The sequence below is a fragment of the Perna viridis genome, chromosome 8, assembly GCF_037379345.1.
Source record: "Perna viridis isolate PV_CMFRI_1.1 ecotype Kerala chromosome 8, ASM3737934v1, whole genome shotgun sequence".
In the NCBI taxonomy this organism is placed as follows: domain Eukaryota; kingdom Metazoa; phylum Mollusca; class Bivalvia; order Mytilida; family Mytilidae; genus Perna; species Perna viridis.
The window spans coordinates 12,038,927-12,063,023 of NC_142452.1; the positions used below are offsets into that span (position 1 = coordinate 12,038,927).

General features: G+C 31.1%; 1 protein-coding gene across 1 annotated transcript; it reads right to left on the minus strand.

Annotated features, from left to right (window-relative positions):
• Positions 1-1,295: 1,295 nt before the first annotated feature.
• Positions 1,296-24,071, minus strand: LOC148609354 (leucine-rich repeat- and IQ domain-containing protein 1-like). The gene is made up of 32 exons (XM_088596473.1): positions 23,983-24,071; positions 22,792-22,934; positions 22,370-22,487; positions 21,651-21,730; positions 20,954-21,038; positions 20,585-20,700; positions 19,487-19,603; positions 19,004-19,078; positions 18,317-18,456; positions 17,797-17,919; positions 17,010-17,353; positions 16,426-16,843; positions 15,595-15,684; positions 14,384-14,519; positions 12,845-12,997; positions 12,040-12,190; positions 11,346-11,539; positions 10,977-11,098; positions 10,219-10,292; positions 9,524-9,623; positions 8,881-9,054; positions 8,178-8,537; positions 7,272-7,404; positions 6,799-6,918; positions 6,301-6,350; positions 5,656-5,895; positions 4,761-4,855; positions 4,187-4,291; positions 3,423-3,561; positions 2,628-2,715; positions 2,202-2,292; positions 1,296-1,594 (listed from the first exon to the last, which is right to left on the minus strand). Exons 2-32 carry the CDS (start codon positions 22,930-22,932, stop codon positions 1,449-1,451), a joined length of 4,518 nt encoding a protein of 1,505 aa, XP_088452599.1. The 5' UTR covers positions 22,933-22,934; positions 23,983-24,071; the 3' UTR covers positions 1,296-1,448.
• Positions 24,072-24,097: the final 26 nt, after the last annotated feature.

The window sequence follows — 24,097 nt, forward strand, 5'->3', positions numbered from 1 at the left end:
CAGCTGTGGTAATCTAAAGCTCACTGAAGTTGCTACTGGCCAATACAAATTTGCAAAACCAAAAATGGAACATACCAGTCAAAAATATGTTTGTACACAAAGGTGTAGGGGCATTAGACAACGAATATTGCCTAATAAATCAAATTTGTTGTAATAACATAAAAAATGTTCATAATATAATGAAATATATAAATATAAGGTAAAAGACTGTTTGTGGCATTAGTTCATTGTAATGACATTATAATGGTACCAAATTATATGTCAGTTTTACAAAACTGTTGAGAATTGTAAATTTTGTTGTTTTAACCCCCAGAAAACTATGTTCACGCCAAAAAACAAGATCATATATTCACATATGATAAACTATGTAATAATGAATATATTCACTAAATATTAAGTCATTTCTTGGGTGTGGACACTATTTTCTCTAAAAAATTATGACAAGAAAGTGACCAAAAAGTACAAAATTAACTGAATATCTTAATTTTGGTAATCTTCCAGCAGTTCTTTAGTTCTTTGAAATCAAACATTATCAGAAGTCCTTATGTTATCTCATTTGTCTCCAAATTCTCAATCTTTTGACACTATGATTAATTTTCAGTCGTATTTTTGGCTAATGAAAGCCTTTATCCCCTCTTTTCCTTTGCAAGAACCCCCGTAAAATGCTTTATGAAATTGGTCTATTGTTAAGCCTTACATTTAAAGTGGATTTTTTTTTCAAAATAAGTACAATTCCATATAAAAAAAAACCAAACAAATAAATAATGGTGGGTGGCACATGATGGTTTCCAATTATTGTTTTAATGTTCATATAAAAGGTTTAAAATAATAACAAAGAATGATCTGATATACCACTGAACTTTTATAATCAGTTAATTTGCAGTGCTTTCTTTGTAAATATCTATGTATCTCCTTTGTGCTCTAGTCCTTCATTGGTAAAAAAACTTGAAAACAAAAATAATAGTCTAAAGAAGATAGTGAACAAGTCAAACTTAGCATATACCTGTAATGATTAATGTGTGTTTTTTTTTCAAAAAGTAAGACATTTTTGCAAAAGAATGTCACAAATTACTAATCTGATAAGATTTAACACCCTTTCTCATTGTGCATTCTTAGTAAAAAAAATCTCTGATTGCAAAGTGCCAATATTGGAAAACTTCATATTTTCAGAAAAAAATGCTGAAAATAAATACAAAATACTCAATAATAGGGAATAAATTCCTATCATTAGCCACATAATTTTTAATTTTATATGGAATAGTTCTTAAATGATGTTTGTTAAAAAATCTTCAGTAATCTAGCTCAAATGCCACAACCAAATAATCCAATTTTTTTTTTTTCAAGATTTTCAAGAACATCATTTTTGTTATCTAAAATAAAATAGAAACTGGACAAATTAATACCCTCTGAGTTTTCTTCAAAAAAATGTTACAATTTTATTCTATATTTCAATTGACAGTTCTTTTCTTTCCTGAACCCCAACCAATATCTGTATTTTTATTGTGTGGATTCCTCCATGACATACGTTCCTTCCTTTTCTGTACATGTCCTAATGGAGCTGATCCTCCCTTAATAGGAGGTAGTCTAGTTTGAGCTGCAAAGAAATCAAACAAAAAATTTATTTTTATCATTTACTAAAAAGCAACAACAGCAACAAGACCTTACTATATCTTAAATTTAAAAACAACAATATAATCTGTTTTACAAATATAATTATTATCTCTATGAAGTTAATCCCCTTGATGGCCTTGTAGAAGCAAGTTCGCCAGGTCAGGGTTTGTACTGTGGAAGTTTTATTGTTCGTGGGGTACCAATATTCATGGTTTTCAAGGGTTTGGTTAACCACAAAATTTGGTTCTGAACAAAAAACCATTTGTATGATGGAGTTTTTAAATCCACAAGTTCAAGAATCTAGGAACTTAAAATTTTTCCCTAAACCACGAAAATTGGTGCCAACCAATAAAAAGTACTTTTGCAGTATCCCTTACAGTGTTATACAAATAACTTTGACTTTAGAAGTCACTACTTCTCCGTAAGTACCTATCAGAGATAAGATGGCAACTGACTCTGATTCAGAATAATGTGTCTGAGCAGTATGATTTACAAGTTGTAACTTTTGTGAGCTAACAATTTCTATTTCATTGGAATGAGTGGTTGCAAAGAACTTATAAATAATTTGGAATGACGATGGATATACTTACATTCACTGGAGCCTGCTGAGAATCTCCTGGGTTTAACAAATTCTCCTTGTAAACTGACACTATCAATGGATTGTATGTCTACTGGACTGGCCTGGTTAAATGATAAAACAATTAGTTTAATTGTGTATAAGTTGTCTGAGAAATTGATTTGGTGTTTGATATTGATACCTAATTTTGTTAAATAACTATTTACGCATCCAACAACCTACCTGGATAACTTATATGCAAAAAGGTTTAAAATTAGCAATTGCAATGTACCAGGTTTTGTTAAAATTCATTTCGTTATATTTGTTTGATGATAAAAATTCCAAATTTTCTACATCATCTTTCTAGATTGATATTGTTCAGGAATTCTCTGGCTTCACAGGGCTGCCATAAGCTTCATTAGGGTTAATGAACCACTTTTGATGAATGATAATAACTTACCACTAGTCTAACTGGTCTGCCTGACATCATGTCAGAATCTAACTTGGGCAAATTTCCATCACTTCCATATCTCTGTCGGATTTTGTTCCTTGAAAAACAATAGTATTGATAAAATTGGAATTATAAGGAACTGTAATTATACAAAATTTTTCACAATATATGATCCATTTACTGGTTTTACAAAAATATGACCTTAACTTCAATTTATTTTTAATAATAGATTATTTATGGACCTTTTACACATGTAACATTGTAACATTCAATTTAAACTTTGAAGGTCCCACTTAAAAAAAACATGAAGATATAATTAAGTCTGACAAAAGTCTTAGCTGTTAGTGACATCATCAATTTTGAAGACTTTTAATGGTGTCACCATGGAAGTTTTTGAATATTCTTGGGTATTTTTTTTTTAAGTTTTATGGCGCTCAGGCCTGGATATGTTTCAAGGGTGTATTTTGTCAGTAAATAAGAGCTTCCTAATTAATTTTGGTTTATTAGTGGGGGTGAAGTCATCACAAAATAAAATCTATTATTTCAAAAATCAATGAAAAGTAAAATGGAAAAAGAACATATGAAAGTGCTTTGTGAACAAATGAGATCTTCTATGATTCTATAAGAAAATGAATAACAATAAACTGGTTCGGAAACTGTATGGTTTTCTCAGATTGTTACTGTTCATGGCGTTCTTAATTGGTTGAGACATGTTTTTAAGTACACTGCAAAGGTGTAACATGATTTACATAGACAAAAGTTGATTTTTAAGTCCATTTAGTCACAATAAAATACCATGCTTACCCCTGATTAGTGTTAATACATGAATCACTGACATCATAGTCTCCAACCTGAGTATGTAACCACTCATATGTTCTATTGGCTTTCTCACTCTTCTCTACCCTCTTTTCTCTCTCGGCATTCTCTATTTCTCTTTGTCGCTCTAAAATATGCCAAGATGGTAAAAAATATAAGTTGACTGCTGAAGTATATTAAGAAAATAAACATCATTGCAATTTTCTGTCCAGAACAACCCATTTTTAGAAAATGAATAAAAGTGTTAAAATAAAAAAAATAAGGCCATGTCAGGATAGGACCCATGAAGTAATGCTTAGTAAACAAACTGCACAATGAAAGATTACTGCACTTCCTTAGCTTCTCTATATCTTATAAAGCAGGATTTCATTATTTTTTCTGCAATTCAGGCACCTCTTCTTGTGTAGGGGGTACTTTTCATCATTTTCTTTTATACTTGGTACTTGCATGAGGCAGGTGCAACATTTATCCCAAAAATTTGGATGAGAACTATTATGGGAATGTGTAGTATTTACCTAGCTAAAGACCCAACAAAAAGGATTATTGTGATTATTAATACATCTGTGCCTCAGTCCAAAATGGCTAGCCAAGGACCAAAAACCGAGTCCATTGGGAAAACCATATGCAATAATACCATATTTAATACACCTATTCTGACTATATCTGTACAGGTTGATGTCAGTAAGTCTGATAGACAATCCAAATGAAATATCAATGGCCATTTACTCCATTGTAAACTTCAGCAAGTATACCTTGAAAGTATTCTTTCCTAGGCAAAACTTTCCTTTGAGGTTGGACATGGGGATAGTGTGACAAATCTTCCATTTTTCTGAACAGCTGTAGTCTTTGTTTTGGATCTGAACAATAAAACAGTGCATTATATTCCAAGACCAAATTAATTTTTACCGACTACATTTACTTAACAAGCAAGAGTATCCTAAAATGTTTTAATTTTTGTCAAAGTAATCTAAGTGTGAATAACATTTTTATAGCCTGAAGCTGGGGAGTAGTACCTTAACAGCAGAGATATGTCAGAAAAAAAACAACACATTTTCACATATTTCTTATACATTGATTAAGAAGAAACAAAATTCAGTTTTTACAGTCTAGACAGAATCACATTTCATCCTACCTGGCCTGCTACAATAGTGGTTAAAAAATTTCTGTCTTCACTTTTAAAAAATGAATTTATCTTATATTCCTCATCAAAGGCAAATTAGATTTGTTTTACTGTGCTTGTATAATATTTTGTTATGTTTTGATCGCAGTAAATAAACTGTGTTTGCCTGTTTAGAAAAGTCTTATGATAATTTTAGATAAATTTACCTAATTTATTAATCTTTTTCCTTCTTTCTGCATTATATTTCATTTTCTTTGCTCTTTGCATCATCAGGTGAGCAGTCTGGTCATTTTTGAAACCCCTTCAAGGAAAGAATCAAATATCACATGTACATGTACATGTAAATCAATAAAATTTAAAGAGAATGGGAACTTAAAATACAGTCAATCAAATCAAACTATGTTAGTGGAAATCAGTTCTGTCACAATTGAATAATCAGCTGTGCATTGTACTTTGTTGTATGTCCTTCTATTTTTCTGAGTTTTGAAAATCCCATTACTGGGAAAAAAATGGAAAAAAGGGGAGAAAATGAAGTTTATTTTTTTGAGATTAAAATACCATGTAATACCCAAAATGATAAAATCCATTAAAACATTTTTGATTATAGGACTTTATCACTTGGTGTGAACAAACTGACAGACTGGGGTATACAAAAATTGAAGAACACCAAGCCATGACAAACTTATGATGCTATAAAGTTCCCTAAAATATCTATCTTCCAGTGTAACAGCAGTAAGAGGAGTGTGAAATCAGAAAATGATGATGAAGAGTTAGTAAAACGTGTGTATTTCTTTGATATTTTGCAATATAACATCATGTGATAACAAAAGCTATATTCGCAAGAAAATATTCCCACTAAATTATTACCAACTCAATGTTTAAGTCCAGGATAATAATGTCACAGAAAAAAAACAGTTTGACAATGTCCCTTTGTAGGTTTCTATATAAACCTAAGTGATTGTATTTTGATCACACATTTTTAATTCACATTTGGGGAAAATGCTTGGAAGAGGAATAGAAAAAGATATATGGTCAGAAACCTAAATGTATTTTTTCTGGTTAATAATGTATGCACATGATAATAGGACTACTTATATTTACCATTCTTCAGAAATTTTCTCCTCTTTCTTGGATAGTGCAGTTCTATGTGTATCAGTCCCACTGACTAGAGATGATGGTGGCCTGTTGTGATTCTGAGGGATATCTGATAAGGGGGAGTCCATTCCTCTCCAGGCCCTTCTAGGCTGTTGTGGAGGAGATGGATTCTCCCCTATTGGAAGGGATGGAATTTTGGGAGGAGAGGGTTTCTTTCCTGATGGTGGTTTTCCTAGAACTGCATGGCTGAAGAAATTCAGAAACTTTTTTTAAAGAAAACTGCCATATATTATAACATAGCATGGGTTGGAAGATAATTGTGTAGAAATGATTAACCTATTTCAGATATTACTGTAAAAATACTTTTATTTGTGGGTATAAAATTTTATAATTTAATAAAAAAAATCATCACAGCTTACCTTTTGTGTCAAATTTTAATTAGAAGTTTTACTTAACCATGAAATCATGAAAATTGGTACAATAAATTATGACTTCTAATATATTATTGCTTTTATATTTGTGTATTTGACATAAACATAATAAAGACAACTTTACAATTTAAAAAAACTTCAATAAATATTTGGGTCATCGGTGAAATACCATATACATGATTATTGTTGCTTTAATTTAAAGCAAGGAGAGGTATCTCACCTATTAGGAAGTTGTGGAGTTGATGGTGGTCTCCAATCATCTAAAATATCCTACAACATGACAAAACAGGATTTTAACATAAGTGCTATTCATAGGTTATACAATAGATATCAACCAATCAGTGACAGTTACAAAATTATTATTTGTGGTAATGTAAACAAAATGGAGCAAAATAAAGATTTTCATACATTACAAAATAAATTATCTATGATAGTACACGTACATTGAATTTTATGTCATTTCTATTCATAATTTTAATTATAATTGGATTGTACATGAATAGTTAGAGATTAACTGTGAAACTTCAATATTTTCCTCCATATCTCAATTTATTGCTTTGTACAAATGAAATATAAATTTCTACGAAAATAAAGCAATTTCATCAAGACCGGGTGTAAACTTATGTTGCACACGTTCAAGTTTAAGAGTTCTTTTCATAACTTCTAAATTTTTTACACAGCAGGGTGGAAATGCATACTGTTTTTGCAAAAGTTTTACCTCATTGAAATTCAAATCATTCATATCAATTTCACCAAATTCTTCTTCTTCATCGTCAAACTTAGCAAAGTCCAGAGCTTTCAGCAATTTACACCTTAGATTGTAACCTCGCCACACAGCCTACAATTTTGGATTTTATCAGAAGCATTATTCAAAAGAAAAGCAATCAAAGCAAATTTTATACAAGTACATTAGATTGCAAACAATGTTATAAAGATATTTCAATTGCTCAATAATTTCCCATACAATTGTATATACCATCCCATTGAGACAATAACTGTAGTGGGGTTGAAAAAATCAGATATGCTAAATGGTGAAATTTGGGAGCATTTTGAGTACCAAAAGCAAATAATAGAATAGGACTCAGATTTACACCAATTACAAAAGCACCAGGTATTAACATGAAATCAAAAGTTCATTACATAATAGGTCAAATACAGATGATAGTGTTTACAAAACATGGGGTAATATACCTGAATTTTAACAGCCGCATTGTGAAGTTCCTGTAATACTGACATGTCAAAATTCTCCAGCAACTGTTTCCTTACTACATACCCTCGCCATACAGACTGAATTTTCACAGCTGCTTCATACTGTCTCTGTTCCCTAGTAAGTAATTGTAATGATTATTCTAGGTGTTGAAAAAAGTATGGTATTTTATGATTTATCATCAGAATCATTCCAATAACATTATTTTGGGGAAAATGTTGGGCTTATAACATATTCTATCAACAAAATGCATAGAATATAGAAAAAATATGACAACATGATCAAAGAGAAAGCAATTTAAATTTTAGAACCATGTACAGGGTGTAGTTACATAATGGCTCTAAATTCATGTTCATGGGATTTTCATATGTAATGAGACTTTATAAGAAAAATACAACATAATTGGCCCTGATTCACTGGTATATTTGCACTTTCTACCAATATACCCAAATACTTCCAAAGCAGGGTATTTTAACTTAAAGATATGTTTAAAGTCAGTCAGTGCATGAAATCACTTCTATGCATTACACTAGCTAATCAAAGTCCAATAAAAAACACACTGATGGTAATCATAATCCTAAATACCAGTTGAACATGTTTTAACCGTCCACTCAAAACATGAGTTTCTTCTTTAAAGAAGACATAAAATTGTCAATTTGATGTTTGGCAATGTCCTGATGGACATTGTATGTCATTTATGACCAACTCTTTGTATGGGCATAAAAAAGCAATAAAATATAGAAGAAAGCATCCTTTATATGAACTACCAAGTCTGTAGTGAAATTTAACATTTTATGAATTCATATGCCAAAACCATGAACACGAAAACCATGAAAATTCAGTACCCAATGAATAAAATTACTTTAATAGTATAAAAATTGAATACTTACTTTTTCAGACTAGCAGGATCATCTTCTAGAATATTCTGGACAAGTTTGGCAGAAACAACTGGCTTCACTACAGCCACATTGTCTCCCCTGATGATACCATTAGAACCATTACCACCTCCACCTTGAAGAGCCTTCTCAAACATTTCTTTTGGAGTCATGTAAGAGTCCTGAAGCACTTTATTAGCTCTAGCTGAGCGAGGTCGGCCAGATTTGGGAGTGGATGGAGCTGAAGGCTGGGTGACAGAAATTTCACCATATTCATGTGCGTAACGATGTTCTTCAGCCATTTTCTGGGTTTTATCACAAAATTTGAAATAAATGTCACAAAGAGTAGCTAGATCTGAAGAGTCATAATGTAATCTGAAAAAAAAGAAACAAAAAGTGTTGAAAACATTTGCATTATGTGGTATTAAATGTGATATGAAAAAGTAAATTAATCTTTAACTGAACTTTGCTGAAGGGTTTCTACATGAAAAATATATACAAAAAAAGCTAAATGTAGAATATTAGTATTAATTTAATGACAGAATACTTAATTGAATCAATGGATAATTTTAGAGGACTTAAGTCTAAAGACTTCATACTTCACAATTTTTTGCAAATAAAATAAAAACACTTTAACATTAAATTGAATAGAATAACAAAATAATCTAGAATATTTAACAATACTTTTGCATCATAAAAATAATAGAAAGAAGCATACTTAAGATCTTGTTGGAATCTGTTACGTATATCTTTCATCATCTGAACTTGATGGAGACACATAGACTCATAGCTGTGTCTTGGTTTTATAGGGGAGCCATATTGACTAGCGGGAACAGAAGTACCATCTATCTGATGTAGGCGGGTCAGTACATCTGTAAGTCTATTCCTAAAACTATAATCAAATTACGTTTTACTGTAATTACACTGTGGCATCAAGTGTTTGGATGAATAGTCATCTCTCAGTCCACTGGTCATCAACATTTGGATTGAATACTACTGTATCCAATTAAAAATAGAAGTTTATTTCAAAATGGGAGTCAGAAGACTATATTAACGATGGGAAAAAAACTTGGGTAACTGACCAATGGTAAACTAGTGATTGTCTCATTTTGTTTCAGATAACTAATGCTGTACATTGCAGAATCATTAACACATTAAATCAAGGTTGAAAACAGGTACTTGAAATACTCCTTTAAACATGTGAACAGCATATTGAAATTAACAATAAATATATGATTGGTACTTTTGTATGTACTAATATATCAGTTATTTATATCTTTGTTCACAAACATTTATTCTTCCAAAACAAGTATGAAAGTCCTTAAAATACAACAAAAACTCATACATGTACATGTAAATACCTCTGAATGTCTTCAACACTCTCTACAGCAGGGTTTCCACTCATACTTAATGTCTCTAGATAAATATAACTATTAAAAGTTGATTGGAACACATCAATATCTGTAATATAAAAAAGACAGAAATAAATAAAAAAAAGATCAAATCATATTATTCAGTCTTGTACAAGAACATGCATTTTGGCAAACAAAATCTTCAGTCTTAATCTTTGATCAGTCCTACAGGCTATCTGACATTTTTTTTTTTTTTATAAATTATTACATATATGGAAATTGTGAACCCTGATTTTTTTAACAACTCAAATACTTAAACAAGTATGATAAAAATCAACAACTGAATAACTCTCTCTGATTTGGATAATTACTTGGTCAACATGTAGTTTTTAAATATTTTTCACAGGATGAAAAATTCAAACAAGTCCCTGGCACTACAATACATAAAAAGTACTAAAGATTCTTAACTGTCTGTGGTGTCTGAAAATCTGATGACACTGATAAAGTTACCATGACCGTATTTTATAGTTTTGTAAGGCTGGATCTTGATTCCAATTATCTCTATATATTTAATGACAATCATTACAAAGCTGTCATAATTAAAATATTTATCACATCATTTTTTAATATCTTCCCATGTCATTTCAAGAGAGAAAATCCCAATTACATTAATTCATAAATTGTTCAGTAAAATGTCTCCTCACCTACAACTTGATTATTACTGATATCTAATTCTCGTAGTAAAAGCAAGTTTTCTAGACTGACTAGATCCTCTAAACTGTAATCAAAAGAAAAATATTTAAATACAGTATAAAAACCATTAACACATTACACTTTATGGCTGCTTATTTTCACAAAATTTGTCTACTGCATACATATACTCTCTTTGTGTGCATTACAAATGATATTTGTTATATGCAATTACTGTATTTGAGCATGTGTATTCTCTCCAATATGGTGTAAAATATTATGTACTGAATAATTGGAGCTGAAGGAATATCATAATTACAAATTAACAACCAAATCTTTACAGTGCTCATTCTGTATTTATCATTTAAGACATTTGTTTTTTTAAGTATGGAATACAACATGAACCATATTTGAAACTAATCAAGCCATTGGAAGCCATGACTTTTCTCTATCATGCCATATAATGAAAAATGGCAAAGTCCCACCAAACAGGAAGTTAACGTTGGACAGAACCCAAAATTGCTTACAACATATGTCCCATCTACATACCAAATTTGAAATCAATCCATCCATTTGGAGTTGGGATAATTGCAACCAAATTCTGGCTGGTAGACGGAGAAGTTAAATCCAATACACAACCCACTTACTGAGTTGGGGTATAATTAATCAATTTACACAAAAATAGATAAAGGTATAAAACCGCAACATAGAAGTATCATATGGTTATATATGTAAGTAATCAGCACCAGCTGGGAACAATATATGGACAAACCTATTCTGACTAATGTTTAATTTCTGCACCAGTGGAAGCCAACATTGATTCTCTATAGAAGTTATATTATTGTCATCCAATACAATCTCCTCTAACAATACATGGTTACTTAAATCTGGCACCTGGAATATAGTGGTACTTCATGTCAACTAAACCAAGACTGCTAATAAGGTCACAAATATAATTATATAAACAGTTTAGGATTTTGAGACTCATCATTAATGTGTGGATGACAAGTCTTAGTACTTTTTATTAAAACAGTTAACAAATGTTATAGGCTTGGTTTTTTTGTCCTGATAAATTGAATCCATATGTGTTGCTTTTCTTGTTTCTAAAAACATTCTTGTTTACCATCTACGGTTTACAAACCTGAAGTAGGTTGTTAGAAGACACATTCAGACACTGCAGCAGGCAAAGTTTACTAATGTCATCTACATCCTGTAAGTGATTATTAGATAGGTCTAGTTGCTGAACAGTGGGTGTGTCTCCCAAGCCTGTTGTATTAATCAGCTGATTTCTGGCAAGTTTTAAGGTGTGTAATCTGCGTAAACCATTTAAACCACCTGAGAAAAAATTCAGAGATCATGATCGAAAAGTTCATGACTAAGTCAGAATAATAGAAACACACCTTATAACATTACAAGATGAAACCATAGATAACTATACATGAATATAATTAATAGCTCATTACTTGTAAGGGGTTTAATGTTAAATGAAATTAGCCCCCTCCACAATAATAAACAAGAAATACCTCTGTATTCCAATTTTTTAAAGGGTAAAACAAAAACAAAATAAAAAAATGGACTCCTTCATAGTAAATGCAATGTACATCATCGACAAACATGACCTGTACTTAATGGTACAGAATATTATCAAAAAGTATGAAAAAATTTGGTCAAATGGTTCTTGAAATATCATAATGCAACCGAAAGCAAGACTAGACGGACATGAGGATAACCATAATTACATCTGAATTATCAAGAGGGAATAAATAAATCAAATTTCTCCAGAATGAAAAATATATCAGAGCATTAAAAGTCTACAAACCACTGTTTAAACATACCTATCCTAGTAATTTGATTATCTGACAGATCAAGCCATCGTACGTCAGTACAGCCGTCCATACCATGTATTACGCTTAGATTATTTTGACTCAGATCTATCACCTTTATACTGCCAAGGGACTTCAGATCTATGTATTCTATCTTGTTTTCCTGTATTACGTAGTAGATTATTTAGTGTACATACTAATTGCCTATAAATCTAATGGACATTGTCATTAAATTTAATTACAATGTTAATTGGATAATCTTTTTACTGGTTAATGGAACAGTTTTCAATTATCAATCATATCTACTGTAATAATGCAAAATATAAAAATGATCTTACACAATATCAACCTCCATGTAAATAACCAATGTACTAATATAACATAATATACGATGGAAAGTTAAAGCTGGTTCTAACTTCTTATATCAGTTTTGACTTTTGTTTTTTCAGTCCATTTTTAGCTGTGAAGTGAATGATTGGTGATAAAATTCTGTTAAAAATTTGCTGACATTTAGACTCAGGAAAGCCAATATATTTTATGTTTATTTAATATATAAGTGTTTAAATAGAAATGAAAGTATATAGAATCCTGAAAATTTTTTTTTCAAATTAATATTCTGATATGTAAATTCTGTATAATTTCAAAAATCAAAAATACACACAAGTCTTAGACTAAGAAGACCTTTCAATATGTATGCTTTGACAAATAAAAATTGTAAACCATATTAAGCAATGAGGTTCCTTAAAAACAATTGATAAATGCGATATGAAATGAAATCTCAAATTTTTTTCATAGCTAATGAACATCTGTAGCCTACCTTTAAATCTAAATATTGTAGCTGTTTACAGTTCTGAAGTCCTTCACAAGCCACAAGGCTACAGTTGGTCATCTTAAGGAACTTTAGCCCTGTACACTGACTTAATGTTGACATATTACTTCCTGGTAAGTCCTTCAATTCTACTGTGGTTACCTGCAGAACAAAAAAAAAACCTAAGCTTGTTTAAGGATAGTCTTGTATATTTAACCTTAGTATGTTAAACATAAATAAGCAATCAGGTTTGAAGAAAGGATTCCACTTTCTAAACATTTCCTGCATTAAGCATTAAGATAGTTATAAAAAAACATCTAAGAGCAAAAAAAAAAAGGAATTAGTTGGACTATAGCAGAAGACATTACAGATGATATCACACTCCTATCTCATTAACATTGAAATATGCAAAATAATAAGTATCAAACACACATCCCAGTGCAACATAGGCAGGAGCAATTTTACTAAACCAACCAAAAAAAAAAAAAGACAAAAATTGATAAAATCGGAAGTAAAATTACATCAAGAAAAGAAATGTTACAGTAAAATTTGGATTTGAAAAAGTCTGATTTCTAATTTAAAATTGAAAAATCATGTCTGGATAGGGCTATTTCAAGACACCAGGGGTTAAATTTAACCATTTTCTAATGAGAACTATTATATCTTGCCAAAGGGTACTAGCTGGTGTAAGATTTTTCCCTACCTTGAAATTGTTTTCTTAGAGTGAAAATAAAAGAATTTAAGAATGAGCACATTTTACCTATGGGTATATGAACATTCTATAATTTGCACAAGGATAAGTTGTGATTGATTATTTCATAAACTTTTGTCCACCCAGTGGAATAAGTATATTTCCAGATTTAAGTTGTACATGAAGTTGTTTTTGTTTTTTTTTTTGTGAATCCTATTATGCTACAGTGTATATAATTAATGAATAAGTAAGGCTGAATACAGTTCCTTTTGTTGTTCAAAAACCTGAATTCTAAGTGAGATTTGCCAGAATGCTCTCTGTTGGTACTTTGTAGAAATGTTGATTTATACTCTACACCTAATAGAGTCCTCATAAGGGTATTTAATGCAAATTTAAGTGATGGGTAAGAAGCATTGAGAGCCTTCTTTCAGTCTGACAGGAACGTCTTTCAGAGCTTCCCATACAAAGTTCAGTATTTTCATATCTTATTCCCTAAAAAGCTTTCTCATATGGTTTTCAATAATTATTTAAATTCAGATCCTTTTTTTCATTTCCTACATGCCATAAGAGTAGGCATTTCTGACTTAAGCCAGAAAATTTGAAGCACGAACACTAAGTAATACTGGTCTCACTAATTAGCAACAAGAAGTGTCAAGAAGAGACAAGAACCATCAAAATGCATAGAAAAAGCAACAAAAGTGGAGAAATAGTGACAAGAATATTTAAAAATATTTCAATATATTCAACTTCGTCCTCTTACAGGTTACCAGTATGCCTCATATTATGACTGAATTTTTTATTTAACATGGCTTTTTTGGTCTTATTAACATGAATGTTCACATTTTTCATCAGTTTACCTGTCTTAAAGAAGCAACTTTAGCAGCAGACAGAATGACATTTTCTGGCAGCATGGACAGCTTCTTTGCAGAGGAAGGACGCCTGACAGGTCGGGTATTAGATGATTTCAGTTTCCATGGTTCATTACTCACTTTACTGTGAACATAATAACATATACATCATTTCTTTACGACATATAATAGTAGACTGAAGCTTGCACTGTGTGTAGATAAAAATTAGCAGGAATAAAAACCTTCAATCAGGTTCAAAACTATTCGACATGTAAATTATAGAAATTAAAACCTTTCAAACACAAAACAATATGGTTGTAGATGACAACATATTAAAACTCTCTAAAAAATACATGTTTAACATGAAGTTGCACATGTTGTCGTGCTAGGCCTTTGGCCGTTCATTCAGTTTGGGAGCTCCGAGATCTGTTCATACATGCATGAACGACTGAAAATAGCTGTTCAATCCTATAATGAATATTGCCTAAAAAAATCAACTTTGGTGTAAAAACAGAAAAGTTGTTCATAACATAGTGAACTTTATAAATACAAAAGAAAATAATATTTTGTAGTATTGATTCATTGTAATGTCATAATGATGCAATTTTAAGTCTTTTAGCAAAATCTACTGATAATTGTAAATTCTGTTGTTTTTGTTCTAATATACCGGGGGTATTTACATTCAGAGAGCTATGTCCACACCCAAGATACCACTTTATATTTTCACATATAATAAACGATGTAATAATTAATGTATTCACAAAATATGTTGTTTCATGGTTGTGGATACTATTTCCTTGCCTAAATTATGACCAGAAAGCGACAAAAAACTACAAAATTTGACAAAATATATGAATATTGTCCTTTCAATACAAGAATTATCAAAAGATTTTATTTTTTTTTATTTGTGATTGATTTATGTCTCCAAATTCACAATTAAATCATTCAACACTTAATGATTAATTTTAAGTTGAATTTTAGGCCAATAAGACCCTTTATCGTCCCTTCTTCTTTCATTTGGATCCAATATAATTGTGACAAAGTGTTGATGGATGGACAGACAAAAAGAATAATGGACAAGGAGATTCTAATATACCATCCATTCATTGAGTAGGGGAATAAAAAGAAAGTAATACCATGTATTGACATCCATAGCTGATTCAATGTGTCTTGCTTGAGTGATCACTTATTAGTTAATTGCACTTGATAAAAAATATTACCTCCAAGGAAGACAATCTTTGATCCATGCCAACCTTTTCTCTTCCAGATGACTTGGAAGTCCTTCCATAACATTCATTCCATTCTTCATGCTTAAAAAACAAATAAATAACTTTATGTTATTCTCATGTTTTATCATATAAAACTATGCAACAGGAAAAAACATGAATTTTGTTAATTCGATACTGATGGCTGGCAAATACCTGTGATACAAATATTTTTTTCAAAGCAGACATGGGGTAATCAAAATCCATAATTCAATGTTCAACTGAAAATATACATGCCCCTCAATAATTGATTATTTTACAACATTTTATTTATGAACTGTTTCAGGAAAGAGAAGTCTCTACAGGTTTGCTAAGACATCTATCTGTAACATAATGTATAGTCATAAATATGTGTAAAGTTACTAAGTATGGTACCTAAAAACTCCTGGCACTTCATGACTAAATGATTTTTATACTGCAATTGTTCTGTTTTGAGCGACCAAAATGCATCAACAATATATCTATTGATGATATATGGTCACTGATTGTAATTAACACTTTGGGTCCACCTACTTTCTCAACTTTGCATTAACTACCTGTTTATTGTAAGGGCCACTAGTGGGAAAAATGTAATAAAGATGTATAAAATCAACATAACAAAGAATAAATTAGGATTGCAGTATAAAGACAACAGTATATTGACCAGAAATACAAACGATATACGAAAATGGCATAGATTGGTAAAACATGAGTCCTAGCCTCACATTTTAACCCAATTCAATGCCTCATCCATATATTGTTTTAATGTAAAGTTAAAATGCTATTATTGTCTATATCATCACTTACTGTTCTCCTGTATCTTTACTAAGGTTGACACTACCAGCTGTACTCATTAGTCCCTCTCTACTCCTCCCTGATGACCTCCTGGGTGTTCTAACCCTGGGTGATTCCATCACTATCTGACCACCATTTACCATATGACTTTTAACTTTTGTACCTTTCTGATCCTTGTCATCCTTTAACAGTTCTTCCATCTTTTCTTCCTGCTGTCTTGTTTCAGCCTCCAGTTTCTCAAGTTCATTCCTCTTTTGCATGCTTTGAAGTTCCTCTTGTCTTATTTTCTCCATTTCTTTCAACTGTTGTTCTTCTCTTTGTCTTTTTTGTTTCTCCTTTTCCAGTCTTTCCTTTTCAAGTTTCTGATGTTTCTCCTCCTCTGCTTTCCTCTTCCTTTCTAATTCTTCTTGTTTCTTTCTTTCTTCCTCCTCTGTAAATTATTGTTAGTAAATATAGTTTGTTTTCATTGCAGAGAAATTTATGCAAATATCACAAGAATTAAAAAGATAAAGCACCAAAGGCATTTCATGTTACTTTCTAGGACAAAATTCTCAACATACTGGATTACTTCTTTGATATATTTCTACATATTCTACCTTTTTTCCTTCTTTTCTCTTCTTCTTTTTTCCTTTTTTCTTCTTCCACTTTTATCCTCTTTTCTTCTTCCTTCTTTTGTTTCTCCTCCTCTTTTCTCTTTTTATCTTCTTCTTTTCTGAGTCTTTCTTCTTCCTCTTTTCTTTTTTTCTCCTCCTCTTTACGTCTTTTTTCTTCTTCCTTTCTTAGTCTTTCTTCCTCAGCTTTTCTTTGTTTCTCCTCTTTTTCTCTCTGTTTTCTCTCCTCTTCTTCTCTTTTCTTTCTCTCTATCTCCTCTTGCTTCTTACGCTCTTCTTCTTTTCTTTTCTCCTCCTGGATTTTCTTTTCTTCATCTTGTTTTTTTTGTCTTAAGTGAAAAAAAAGCAATTTTTATTTCACAATACATGCTCCTATTGTTCCCTTAGAACTCACAGTCAATTTTACAGTTTTATTTGTGTAAAATCAACCACAGGTTTTACTTCACATGCAGTAAGTAGTATATTAGAGAAATTGTAAAGACCACTACATGTTATAAAAATCATTGGAAAGAAGTTTTAAATGTTAATGACAATTTTTGTTCATGTCCTTACATCTTGATAAGTAATAACTTTAAATGAGGTAAAAACATGTAGAAAATGTACAACACAGCACAGTGAATTTATTTTCTTTCCTTTTTAATGCATACAAGTGCATAAACTGTGATATAAAAAAAACTTAATATCTATTTATATTGGTTTCAACTTGAAGAAAATATCATACATTTATTTCACTTATCAACACTGTTTTTAATTACTTTTCAACCAGAACTACCTTTCTTCTTCTTCTTCCCATAATTTTCTTTCTTCCTCAATCTGTTTTATTCTTTCTTCTCGTCTTCTCTCCTGAGCTTCTGTCCAATGTTTATCTACTTCAGCTTTGTACTGTTTCCTTGTTCTAGGAAAAAAGGATGCAATTTGTTTATAAAATAGAAATGACACGTCCTAAACTGAGATGTCACCACAATTTGCTTTATTTGAAGTTTTTTTGAATGTCAGTCATGTGTTTATCACTTTTCTTAACATGGCTGTGGCCTAAAGAGCTTTGAAGCACATCATATTAAAATTGATAAGCATTTAGTCATGTAGATTGACTACTGGACTACTTGAAGCCTCACTAGTCTTCAAGTATGAACAACCCCAGCTAAAATGTGTTATGTTCCTAAATTAATATCAGAGTACATTTTATGTACAATTAATTCGTTAAATGTACCTGTAGGGCAGATATGGACCTGTATTTTAGTTCCTGCCATACCTTAATCATTATAGATGAGATGTTTTAGCAGCTGCCTTACCTAAATCCTTTATAAACTGACTGTATTTTGGTAGCAGAATCATGCTTTTTCCTTTCCTGTTTTATCTCTTCCTCTTTTATTCTCTGTTCCCATTCTTCTTTCTCTCTTCTTGCTGTTTCTTCTAATTCTCTTATTTTAACCTAAAATAATGTTACAAGATTTTTAACAACTAAGACTAACTGACTTTGCCAAGCCTGAAAAAATAATGTTGAGACCTTAACTGAATTAAGCTTATACTCTTGTGGAAACTTCTGTTTTAAAGATAAAATTAACATACATGTTTCTGGAAACTGAACATACATCTTTTTTTCTTTTTGTTCAGACTATAAAGGAAAAAATAGCATGCTCCATTCCACATCTATCAATGAAAATAGATACTGAACTCAATCAAGCCTGTTCTGAAGAATCTCTCGTCACTTGTAAGCTAAGTTAATGGTAAGCTGCATTGCTCACATAAATTTTATTGTAAACACTAATATGAGACAGGTAAAACCTGAAACGTTCCGAATAAAAAAATAAGTTCATAATCCAAGTAATCTTGCAGCTGTATGATCCAATCAAAGATGTTTTAAATATTCCATTGTGACACCATAAAATCATGGGAGTTGCTAGAAACCTGTTTTTGACCCAAAAGCAGATTTTTTTTAATCCAGCAACAAAACACATTGAATCATTTAAACAACAAACCTGTTGTATTTTCATCTCTTTCTCCAACTGTTGCTCTAAAAGTTTTCTTTGTTGCTCCTCTTCTTCTTCTTTTTCCTAAAGTAAATATAGCAATAATGCACATTTAATAAAACCTAGTTGTGCATATAAAATAATAAAATAATGAATGGAGGGATGGCAAAATTACAAAATGGCACACCTAGAAACCTTCAAATGACAGCAAATGAAATTGTTCTCAACACCAAACATTGTGTATATTTTATAATACTAAACAATAGTCTGAAGTTAGATAAAATTTTCAACTGATTCTCAAGTTATTGGGTTGTCATTAAATGAGAGCTACAAAATTGTATTTGATCTGTATTTCATTGTGCTAAACAATTGAGCAGTTTGGAAAAAATCCTTTATAATAAGTTTGGTCTAACTCTAACCATCTCTGTCTTTACAATGTTAAAGTTGCTCTTCTTTTAAATCAAATAATTATGTACGTGGATTCAATCTCACCTTACGAACAGTCAGTAACTTGGATTCCTCTCTTTCTAACTGAAGCTGGATTTCTTGTCTTTTTGTTTCTATCTCTTGTTCAAATACCTCTTCTTCATGTCTCTCTCTTTCAATGAGCTGAGGGAAAGAAGTCAACGTAGCAGTTTGGTTATATAAATAATATGTATTTAGTTGTTAGATAAATCTAAGAAGTATAGTTCATTTGTTATTTCTTTAAACCTACTTGGAAGACAACAGTCATTTTTCTTTAATCTAGTTTCAATGGAATGCATCCTACCGGTGCACCTGGTCCATGCTCCCAGTTTTTAGTGGAGTCCCAGTTGCTCATTTGCTTTTGTTACTTTGTATGTATGATTTTAGTTACTTTATGTTCTTTGTTTTTGTATGTCTGTTTTCCATGTCTGGTCTTTGTCCCTGGATTACATTCTTTTAATTACCACTATAACCTTGGTTCCCTTGATTACTCTTTCAACATTTTTTATTCATTGAATATACATGAAGAAAAAATACATAAGCATTGGATAACAAGGATCTGGAGAAAAGATGAGAAACAACTTATACTACATATGTCTCCCCTTTATTGACTCTCTGTGATTTAATGTGACATTGTGATACAGTTACAAAGGCCGCATCTCTAGTGTTTTGGGAGAATTGTTAACATAAATTGTATGTTGTATTTCTAGGGGTACTTCAATTCATTAAAATGGTTTGGTATTTATTGTATCATTTCTGTTTTAGGCAGTTTCTGTGGGTCAAGTGTTTTGTTATTTTATGTACATTGCAGAATAAGGTTTATATGTACATATGTATATAATGTAAAATTTGTTGTCATAGTGATATTTAATTAGTATTGAATCTTAAAGATACACTCAGGTTACATGTACATTTATTGCAAAGTAACTGCAATTTAAAAAGTGAACTTTAAACTTTTGACACATTTGGTTTGGTGATATTCTTTTGTATTATGGGGCCTATGCATCATCAAACTTTGACATATTTGTAGAATATTACTTGTGTCTCAAGGGGTTTAATCTACTCAAAGAACCTAAAAAAATTATGCCCAGTGGACATTTAGAGTTTGACAACAAGGAGCCATACTTTTTGTACTTGTTCTTCATGCTTCTTATATTCTTCCTGTACTCTTAATTTCTGTCCAGTCAGTAACTCTCTAAACTGTATTTGCTGTGTTGTTACTGCTACTAAAGCATGTTCATCTACAAAAACACAAAAATTGTCCTAAAAATCAAATCAAAATACGATCTGTTATTTTAAAGAGAATTGAAAAATTGTAACATTAATCATGAATTCAATTTTTTGGTAGGAGTTAAACAATATAGGGTTTGTTCTACTATGCAATAAAGTTTGTCCAAATTTTCTACAGTAAGTAATTTCTATAATATGTTTTACCTTTAGTAATTGCAAATAGAAGTTTATGAAGTATGATTTTAGTCTTAGATAAAGATCTACCATTGTTTTCAGAGTTGTCCTCTTCATCAGAATCATCCAATAAATCATTACCATCTGTGATATCTTTAGAAATGTCATTTAAAATCTGTTAATGTGAAAAAATGTAAATTAATTGTGTATTTATTAACATCCTTAACATGAAACTTCAAAATATAAAATTGAAATGTGTGGATTTTTAAAAAAATCCATTGTTGTATCACCAACCAAATACCATTTATAAATTATAAAGTACATTTGTACATGTTTACACAACAATCAGGCAAAGAGTGATAGTCCATATTTGTTTTTAGTTTTATGCCATATCAGTTCATTTAAGTATATTTACAAGATCCAGGCAATGGGTGACACATGACAAATTTTGATTTTGCTATCAAATTTTTTTTCCATTTTATATCACAAATGTATCCTTTCTTTAAGTAGAATGTTGATTTCTGATAACTGCAACATTTAAAGAAAAATAAATTACACAGGAAACATTGAAATCCATAGAAAATGGGAGACAACTCTATTTTTGTGAAAAATTTGGTTGCTTTGTAAGGGAACTTTCAATTAATTTTCTTAGCCATCCATTGTACATTACATTTGAACAAAAAATCAGTGTGAAAAAAATATGTTGTGCCACCCATATCATAGGCTTTGCCTGATTTTTACATGGACAGTCCATTAATAGATTCATTTGCCTTGATACTTCACATACCTTAAGCTTCAAATCTTCTATGTTTTCTCCTTCAGGTATTTCTAGTTTTAATTCATTGTCAAAAGCTACGTCTCTAGCACCTATTAAAGTAAGGATCTGAATGAGGCAACAGGTCAAAAGAAATAACAACTGAAAAAAATTATGAGTTTATTACTTAACTGATATTAACTTTCTTAAAAACAAATGGTCAAGATTAAAATAGAATAGTTGTGTTAGTGGTAGAAGGAAATTTGCATTAGCCACACTGTTATAGAAATATATTATAGCTAATGTCCAATGTATTTGAATAGGCAGTCCTCAAAATTTAATTGGCCACTGTCAAGCTCATCTAGCATTTGGCTACATGGCTATTTTCTACCACTAACACAGGACCGTCATCAGTGAATTAATAAGATGATGGAAATAATGAAAATGTCAAAAAAATTTTCCTGACCCCCCACCCTGCCTCCGAAATAAAAACAGGCAACAGAAACTATTCAATATGACTTGCATGAAAACAAAACAAAAATTTAACCAAGGTTGTATGAGACAAAAAAAGAAAGGTTTTGTACTCTGTATTTTCAATTTTGTCTGATAGTTTAACAAAAATGACCAATTAAATCGGAATACGTCCCATTAGAATGACAGGAATGGGGGCCATTGTCCAATAGCTAAAGTGTTAATCCCAATCACCATAGCACATTATATCACATAAGTATATTTTACAAAAGAAACCTTACTTGTAATTTCAACAGACTGGAGTAAAAGATTATCACATTCAGCAAGGTCTTGTTCAAATGCATTAGTTTGTTCTTGTAGTGATTTAATATAGGTGTCAAATTCATCTGGAATGGGAGCCTGAAAGCAAAAACATGGACAATAAGTCTCACTGGCCTACACAGTCATCTGGAATGGCAGTCTGAAAACAAAGATGTACAATAACTCTCATGTGCCAACTCACTTATCTGGAATGGGAGCATGTAAACAAATACATGTACATGTAGAAAAATCTCAGGTGCCTACTCAGACCCAACAAGAAAACTTTTGTTTTGCAAGTCCTACAATCAAAGTTTGTTAAACATTAAATACATTTCTTGGTTTAAAATCTAAATATTTAAAACAAATCTGAAGGCACTTTCATGTTTGTTACAAGCCCTATTACCTCAGCGCCATCTTCTGACAAACTGTTATCAGTGTTGTTTGTATCCAATAAGCTGTTATCAGATGACTCTAAATCAGCTTCAGTTAACTTGTCTAACTCTTTCCTTATTTCTTCTTCGATCAACGCCTCTTCTGAGTCCATTACTTTATATAAAAGTAAACAAATTCTTAGGGCCCTACATATAAGTCTTTAGAATTATAAAAATTACTATCACACATTGTATTTCCTCACAGTTTAATCACATTTTCCAGTTATAAGAATAGAAAAGATTTTAATCAGACCAAGCCGATCTAGGATTTCTTTTTTAAAAAATGTATAAACTTATGTTCCTTCAGGAGTGTTGTAAAGTTTCATGCGTCACAAAACTACTATCAGTTTGCAGATACCTTGCTATCAAAAATAAACTACCATACAATTCAGGAATAAACTTTTGGTGAGCAAATTGGCAAGAATTGCATTTGTTTTGAAAATCTCTGACCAGTATACAGAGTTATACATGATACATGTATCAGTAAAAAAATACTGAAGTGTTAGCAGTAGGATATGATTTGAATACATCAACTAATATCCAAAAACATGGCCACATGAAAAATTAATCCCTACTGGGATTCAGAGCCCGGGGCTGTTTTCCGATTTGGTCACCAACTGAATCCCTTATTAATCCCTTCTGAGATTACAGACATGATTTTATGAGGTCTACAAACAAAGCAGAAGTTGGCAAAATTTGAAGTAAATATACAGTAAAAAAAATCATAACAGTAAAATCTGAATTTGAAATAGTGGAATTCCGCTGAAAAGCAGAAAATAATCATGTCTGGGATTAATAAAAAAGGTGAACACATACATGATTGTCATGAAACAGATGTGATCTACAATGTTGTAACCCGAATAAAAAAAGCTTACACATAAAAACTGAAGATAAGGGAAACAATACATCACAAAAAACTGAAGATAAGGTAATGAAGACATCACACAAAAAAATAAAGCACTATCAGTATTAACTATCACAATAAACAATGACCAGTCTCCTCTCTGACTGTACTGAGGTCAGTGTAGGCAGTGTATATAGTGTGATATAAAGTGATTGGTGTAGCACAGCAAGTCACCCCTTTGTCACAGCAATGACATATAACTAACATAGATGAACATCTTCAGAAATAAACTGTGATCGCATTAGTTTCATAAATATACCTAAGTCTAAATCGACTTGTCAAAATTTGTTTATATCCGCCATAGCGTTGGCATGTTCTTCTTGATGGAATGTGATCGACAAAGCGTTTGTAAAAATGAATTCATTAGTCAGGTT